The 8,563-nt window shown below is 32.7% G+C and overlaps 1 protein-coding gene across 1 annotated transcript; it reads right to left on the reverse strand.

The window, feature by feature from the left end:
* Window positions 1–1,803: 1,803 nt before the first annotated feature.
* Window positions 1,804–6,107, reverse strand: LOC110288687 (olfactory receptor 5H2-like). The gene is made up of 2 exons (XM_021154971.2): window positions 5,968–6,107; window positions 1,804–2,750 (listed from the first exon to the last, which is right to left on the reverse strand). The coding sequence occupies exons 1-2, from the start codon at window positions 5,969–5,971 to the stop codon at window positions 1,804–1,806; spliced, it is 951 nt and encodes a 316-aa protein (XP_021010630.2). The 5' UTR covers window positions 5,972–6,107.
* Window positions 6,108–8,563: the final 2,456 nt, after the last annotated feature.

Raw genomic sequence — 8,563 nt, forward strand, 5'->3', positions numbered from 1 at the left:
AGGATGTGGGAAACTAATATGCTTTAATATATCAAAAAATGCTATTATGATCACAGATAAGGTCACATATCATATAAGCTCGAAATTAATACAAATACATATGTACATCTCTGTATCTTTACATCTTCAGATAAATTTATTCAAGAAAGATTTAATCCAAAACTCACATTGTAAAAAGGTTTGGAAAGGAAAAGAGTTAACAACAGAAATTTGTTACATTGCAAATATATATATATATATATATATATATATATATATATTGCAGTATATATACATAAGAGAAGTAGTGTGTGCAGTAATGTTCTCAATAGGCAATTTACGTGTATGGATAAAACAAACAAATAAACAAAATGTAACGGAGATGAGACTTAAGATGATTTGTTTATTCTGCATTCGGAAAGTGTGTGACATTTGCAATGAAGGTCATCCCAAATATAAAGCTCGCATAATTTTCTTTTTTTCATATCTGTCCAAAATAAGCAAACAAACAAAAAACCAAAAATAAAACAAACAACAACAACAATAAAAACACGGAAGACTATGACAACATATCTTACCACTGTTTGAGCTTAGCTCATATACATTAACAATACAGTTTCTTTAACTATACACTCTAATAACTCTTAGATAGCCCATTTAAATGCTGGTTAATTCACTACTTAATAATCTAAGCTATTCTGATACTTCTCCCATCTTCTACCTTTACATTTCATCAATAAAATCCCTCACATGTTTATTTCATGAAAACTGTTAACGTTTTGATTTACTGAAACTGCCTGGATGGTGATGAGATCGGAACTAGAGAGAATGTCAAGGACAGCCCAGATGGTGAGCAAAATGAGCCTCTCCTCACACTCCCAAGCACACTGACTACAGAGTATCCTCTGACAGCCTGCCCAGTCTTAATCTTACATTCGTACTCCAGTGTCTTTTTCCTCCCATAAAGAAAACACAAGTAGAATTGCTGTATGAATCATCATTTCCCAACAAAATTTAATGAAAGGCCTTTCATATTTTTAGCAACAACCCCATGGTTTGTATCTGTTTACAGATACATAAGACTGCTTCATCAGAACAGGGAAATGCTTCAAGTCTCCAAGTTGTCAGTGACATTATATTCATAATATTTTTACAGGAACTACACTACTACAACAGCTAATGCACTTATGTCATAATAAATACTGTACAGACCTGTTAAAGAGTTTTAATTTGATGTCTATTGTATTTATTTTTACTATACTGCCTTTAGATAATTTAAAATTCATTTCAAATATTTGTAAAGAAATGGATACATATACAAGAGTTCATTTAGTGTTAGCTCTGGGGGACTGGAATATGTGCAGTGGGAAAGAGCACTTACTGCTCAAGATCAAAATTGTAGTTGCATTCCTAGCAATATGTTATCCAAATGTCAATAAGAAAGGGCTTTCAATGAAGAACAGATCATGCCTCCACATGTAATTTCAGTGATGTGAATGGTGGAGAAGAGGATTACTGTGGTTAGCAGGTTAAAAATTATAGATTGGGGTTCAGTGAAAGACACTATTTCAAGAAAGTAAATAAGAGCAATTATGCAAGACTTTGACCTCCCTCTGGTCTCTGCACAAGTTTCCATGACCAATGTAACAATTCACAATTAAGTATGCCTACATCAAATATATGCATACACATATAAAACAACAACAACAATTCTAGGTTGGATTCATTCTCAAAATATTTTGACAATGTTCGAAATATAGCCACAATAAGTCTGCACAAATTTGCCATGTTTTAATAAGTGCATGACAGACAATAATGTGAAATCTAAGTATTTCTCCTTAAAAATTTTGCCAGTGAATTTTTTACTTGCTTATTCCTCAAACTGTAGATAATTGGGTTCAGAACAGGAATTATGATGGTATAAAATATAGAGTCCATCATATCTTCATCATTTACTTGTGGAGATGCAGGGCGAACATACATGAAGAGGAGAGGCCCATAGTACAAAGAAACAGAGAGGAGATGGGCTCCACAGGTGGAAAAGGCTTTCTTTATGCTTTTGATAGATTTCTGCTTTAGGATAGAAAATAGAACAAGTGTATAAGAGATAAGGATAGTTGTAATTGTGAATACCTGAATGGAGCCAGATAAAATAAAAAGCATCAGGTAATTGAGAGAAGGGTCATTACAGGAAATCTTTAACAGTGGTATAATATCACAATAAAAGTGGTGTATTATGTGAGAGCTACAGAAAAGTAATCTGAATAAAAGGCCTTCATGAATTAAACCATAAATAAATCCACCTAAAAACGACAATGTTAAAAGACGTACACAGAGTCTATTTGTCATGATTACTGGGTAGAGTAAAGGTTTGCATATGGCTGCATAGCGATCATAGGCCATTGATGCCAAAATAAAACATTCTATGGTTGCACTCACTACAAATGAAAAAAACTGTATCATGCATTCAGAGAAAGAGATCTGTTTACTCTTGGCAAAAATGTCTTGTAGCATCCTTGGAGTCACTGTGGATGATAACCAAGTATCCACAAAAGCTAAACTCCCAAGAAATAAGTACATAGGAATGTGAAGGTGAGGGTCATTCCAGATAAGAGTGATCAGACCAAGGTTGCCCACAATGGTGATGAGATAAATGACCAAGAACAGGAGGAACATGGGGATTTTCCACTGAGGCCGATGAACAAGTCCTGAGAGGACAAACTGCATGAGCAGTGTTGTGTTGTCCATTTGCATATCCTCACTGGGTGTCTCTGAAATGAAAATTGATTGATGTCACACAGCATTCACTAAAATTCGTAGAGTAAAATGTTGGGTAGTAGAATTTAAAACACAACTCTGTAGTTATCAAGTTGTCCATGAAATTTTATTTCATATCACTACATATGATGAAAACTTTTCTTCAGAGTGAAGAAATTACTTCATTTTTCCAATAAAGATTTAAACATGTATTTAAAGAAAAGATACCTTTTAAATTTTCTGTGCAGAGTACGAAATTACAAGTTGGCTAGGCTTAAAAGTTCTGTATGTATGTAATAGGGTCATAATCAAGGAAGGAACTGTTTTAAGAATCTAGATTATACAATGAATTCAAATGAAGGGTCGTAGTCAATTCAAATACTTGAATTTAATAAAGTGAAATCTTACAATCTATAGTAACTTGGGAATTTCTTTCAAAATTTATTATAAGGAAGTGGAGAAAATCAGGTTCTGGTAAGGAAAATAAAAGTCAATAATATAGAAAAACTCTTAACATACCTAGAGTCTCCTATGTACACAGAGTTGTTTGGGAACATATATGCAAATTGTAGATTGTAAGATCATAAGTTGGTTTAGTAGTTTATTAACAAGAATCTAATGACCAAACTTTATAAAATATCCAAAGGTGCTATTAAATGCAAATTCTGTTATTGAAACGTTTGAATGGGCCTCATGGATAACTATAAACACAGATAAATTTGAAAGGACTTATAATATTAACCTACTATTATTTAGTGACATACCGCATACAAACCTGGTGTTCAATGGCATGAAAATAACATTTGTTGACTATGAATATGATCTTTTCAAAATGGGTTGCACCATTAAGATACACTATTCTCTTAGCCATTATCACTGAATATGAATATGACGTTTAGTAGTATTAGTTTACTGAAGGTTTAACACTAGTGACCAAGTATGACTGACTGTATTTTGCCAGCCAATTACTCTGATACCTCAGAATTTCTGTTAAAACCAATGATTTCCAGAGTCCATGTTACTTCAAAGTAAACAAAGGAAAGACATGGTAATTATACAAACCAGAACTGAACTAGATATTTGAGGAATTTAGTTTTAATGGGGGGAACGTTAATAAAAATAAAACAGATAAATATGGTATCAGAAGGCAAAATAAAGGATCTTTAGGGACAAATGGCAAGAGATCCCTGACTGTTGAGGTTAACAAAATATTAGTGGCTTGGTGAAAGTAGTTTTCTGAGTGTAATCAGAAAATAGTAGGAAATGATGAGGATGAGAGGGCCATGCTGTAATGCTCTCTATTCTGAAAAGTATGGGGAGAGCTGGCATTTGTTTGTTGCCCTATCTCTTACCTGTAGAACATCTAAGGAAAAGTGATTATGCAAATATAAAGAAGTGAGAGGAGAGAAGTAGAAAGCACTAACAAGAAAAACCACAACTGACATGGAATGAGACACTTGGATAGATAAAAAGAAATAAAATGGAGGAAGACAAGCAGGCAGTGCTTTATCAAAGATAGATTTACATAGATAAAGGGAGAGAAAGTATTGTCACAAAGCAACATAGAACTGAAAATTTAGAATGCCTCTTTCTCTTTAAAAGTACACACACACACACATATATAATACACACATATATACTTAAATCCATATAAATGTATACTCTCTATATAATATATATACAACATACACACAAACACACACACACACACACACACACACATATATATATATATATATATATATATATATATATATGTAATGCACACAAACATACACAAGGCATATATATATAGGTGTGTATATATATATATATATATATATATACACACATGTGTGTGTATGTGTGTGTAAATGCATATATTTGTAGTATGTATGTATGTATGTATATATGTATATACATATACATACATCTCCCTAAATACATGAGACTATTTTGAGAGAGAACATGAGACTATTTGGATAAAGAAGAGAAAGAGGAAATGATATAAATATATTATAGTCCTCCAAATTAAAAATAAATAAGTAAATAAAAGCTTATTTAAATGCACACTTGAACTACATATAGGAAAACAATTTTCTGATGCTTCTGTTTCAATGTTGGTTTTACCTTTGTTCTTTTTTAACGATTATTGATCTTGAAAAAAAACATTTTTTAATAAAAATCAAAATATATTTTCCCTAGACCATACATTTTAAAAACAGAAACATTAAGTTTGACCACATCATATTTTTGTAGTTGCAGTATTTGAATATATGTGGTCAGTGCATGAGATTTTTTACCCTGTATTTATATGATGCATTGTTTATGTCAAAATAAATAGAAAATATTTATCTGCAAATCTTAATAATTTGATTTAAGAACACATATTCATATTACTGTCTAACAACTTTGGGACCCTAACAATAGGGTCCATTCTATTCTTATTTTGATAAATAGAATAAAATTGATCCAGATCAATTTTGCATACAGATGATATACACCATGTCAATGATTTGTATTTTAGGGTAATTTTGTGGGGATAAAATGATGTTTCTTTCATGGAGTTCAAAGCATACCAAGAGATGTAAATTCTCAGATGGCTTGATATGTGGAGTTGAAATAAATCATTAATACAGGAAAGATTAGACAAAAATATCTTTGCCATCTTCCAATATGTACTTATTAATATGTACATAAACACATATCTAAATATATATAAAGGTATACTACATGATGAAACATATTCTATATGTAAAGTCTACCCTGCACACATTTATAAACAATATGCATTATATATAAATAAGCAATAATATAAATATTATCATCTACTTAAGTAACTGACCTTTAAAAACATAGGAAGAAACAGAATTAAAGAATGCCTCTCTTACTGAAATCATTATAATAATTGCTTATACGAGAATCATTACAATTTCATAATGAATTTTGACTTAACACCCTACTTCAGGAGAATTTAAAAGTCATTATAGTCAGGAAAGATAGCCCAGCTGTTAAATACCAGGGTCACAGCTAAAAGTAAATTTAGTTAGGTAAAAAAGATTTCTAAAATATATTAAAGATAACAATTAGAGACATTTTACCCACTTATATTTAGTCATTAATTGAAATATATAGGCAATTTTTGTTGCTACTACCATTTACACAACCTATGTAAATTTTTATGAATTAAAATGCCTTATTAAATTTCTATGGAAAGCATGGTGAACACTACACAACTTATTTGATTCTTACCCATTTCAAGTAAAACTAAAAATGCAAACGTCCTTATAAAGGGTTGAGTGTTCTAAAGCAGGGAAAGAGCACAATGGTACAGACAATAGTATCCTGCGCAATGGCCATCTGCATCACAATTTTTCTGGCAGTTTCATGACAAAGCACATCAAACTGTGTTTATGTGACTTTTCATTCAATCCAGGAACCTTTATACCATTGCCTGATTCTTTTTCATGAAGAAGGATTGAAGAACTAGAATTCCCATCGGGGTAACAGGGTACACTAGAGACAAAGAGATGACTCTCTACTGGACACTGTAGAATTGGACAGAATTATAAATTGGCTCAACTGGGAATTGTTGATTTTAAAACATAAATATTCATTTACTGTAAAACGCTAATTTTGACACAGAAATTATTTTACTGTGTTATTTCCTATCACACTGTGACAGGTTTAACCAAACTAATAAACGATTGTATATTTTTAAGGCATACAAAAGTTTGCTTCTCTTGAGTTCATCAAACATGACATGATCATGTCAATGATCACATTGCTCTCTCTTCCCCCCTCCTCCCTCCCTCCCTCCCTCCCTCCCTCCCTCCCTCCCTCCCTCCCTCCCTCCCTCCCTCCCTCCTGCCCTCACTCTTTCTCTTACAGCGTGAATTGTGATTCTTATGAAATATTTGGTGGTTGTACTGGTTTTCTAAATGCATAATAACCCTAAAACCGATTCATAAATAGTAAAATATGCAATGAATCTAAGATAGCTGTGGCAGTGCTTAATCCTTTTGCACTGGTTTTCACTGCAGCTGTGGTGAACACACTGATGCAGTTTTCACTGGATATGTCACTGTATGAAGCAACACAAAACTCTATTTCAAATGCCTGATTTAGAGTATAGGTTACTGTTGGTTAGGAATTATAATTTTTACAGTACACACAATGTATTTTTCTGTTACATAGAACATCAATTTTATTACCTAAATATAAAAATGAAAAAATTCATATCATCATTTCATAACAATATCAAATTTCCCTGTGTTTTGATATCATTCTATTCAAATGAGGCGTTTTGGTTTTAAAGTTGAGCCCCTGACTCAACTTTCATAAAAATTATTAAATGGAGTTTTGCTTGGAATTATAATAGAATTTCCATCAATTTCTAAAATGTTCCTGAACATACTTTACCATTTTGAATTAAATGGTTTTGGAAAGTGATGCTATTGGCATTGAAGATGAGACAGTCATAACAGCAATCAACTCTGAAAAGTGTTCAAGATGATTTTCATATTGAAATAGTAAATATTCGGCCAAGACTTAACATGTTAAACAAAATATTCATCATTATTGAAATTTTCTTTCTTCTATAATCATGTATAAAGTTACATGTGTGTCAAAATATGTCTTAAAAACAATTGTACTAATGGTTCATTAGTAATTGTATGACAGATTTGAGACACAAAGGAAGAAAGAAAACTGTAAGCACAGGATTGCAGTAGAGAGAGGAATATATATCCATCATTTCCAGACATCAAAGCCTGGCATCTAAATTCCCAGAAGAGCTTGTTAAAACGCACTTTCTGCTGAAGTAGTTATGGGAGTACTGAGGAGGAGTCTACTTTAGAGCAAGGTGATGCCCAAGGACACTGTTGTCAGCAAGCCATGAATGAAAGAACAAAATTATCAGAAAAAAAAAAACCTTAAATACTATGTATGTGAATTTCTTTAGTGAAAGAAACAAAGAAAAGGAAGAATTGGCCACTAAGGCAGTGTGTTTGAGATTACACAGGCCTTGGAGGCTGTGTCACAACCACTGCAATTTACTAATTTAGAACATTACTATGGTGGAAGATTAACAGGAGAGTAATACATTCCAATTTTTATTCTTTAAATATAATTTTATCAGTTCTTTGAGAATTTTGTGCAACACATTTGTAGTCATAGTCAACCCTTTCCTCTACCTCCTCCCAGATCCTTGGCCCATTGCTATTCATTCAATTTCATTCAATTTTGTGTCTGTTTTGTTTGATTTGCACCCATCAAGTTCAATTTGTCCTGCCCATATATACTCTTGGATAAGGGGTCTCTGATCATAAAATGCTCTTGATGACGAAGAAAGGCTTTGCAGATAGTTAGAGTTAATGGAATATGGTGAGTGTATCATGAACAAATGAAGAGAGTCTCTAATACAGAGCGTACCTATAGATTCTGCTCCTGGTCCTAGGTTGAAGCTATACAAACATCTATTCCTGCACACTTTTGGCCAACCTGTGCAGACCTGGGATCTGAGAGGCTGAAAGAAAGGTGCAGACTGCATTTAATTATGTTGACAATTTAACTTCCATTTCAGTGCACTTTTATACACAAATATGATAAAGAATGTAATGGCTCAAGGAAGGTGGTTTAAGTTCAGAAAAACATGATCAGAGAAACTTGTAAGTAAACATTGTTTAGCATATACTAAATATTGACACATCAGCCCTTTCCCAGACCTTTCTCAAGACAGACCAGATTGAACAAAGTTGCTGCCATATAACTTTAGCTTATGTCTGGGAAATCACAGAGGCAAAGCAGAAGCTCATATCTGGATTCAGGGTACACAGAGAAGATTGAG

Source organism: Mus caroli, unplaced genomic scaffold, assembly GCF_978045245.1.
Source record: "Mus caroli unplaced genomic scaffold, Mus_caroli_1 scaffold_17, whole genome shotgun sequence".
NCBI classification, from domain to species: Eukaryota; Metazoa; Chordata; class Mammalia; order Rodentia; family Muridae; genus Mus; species Mus caroli.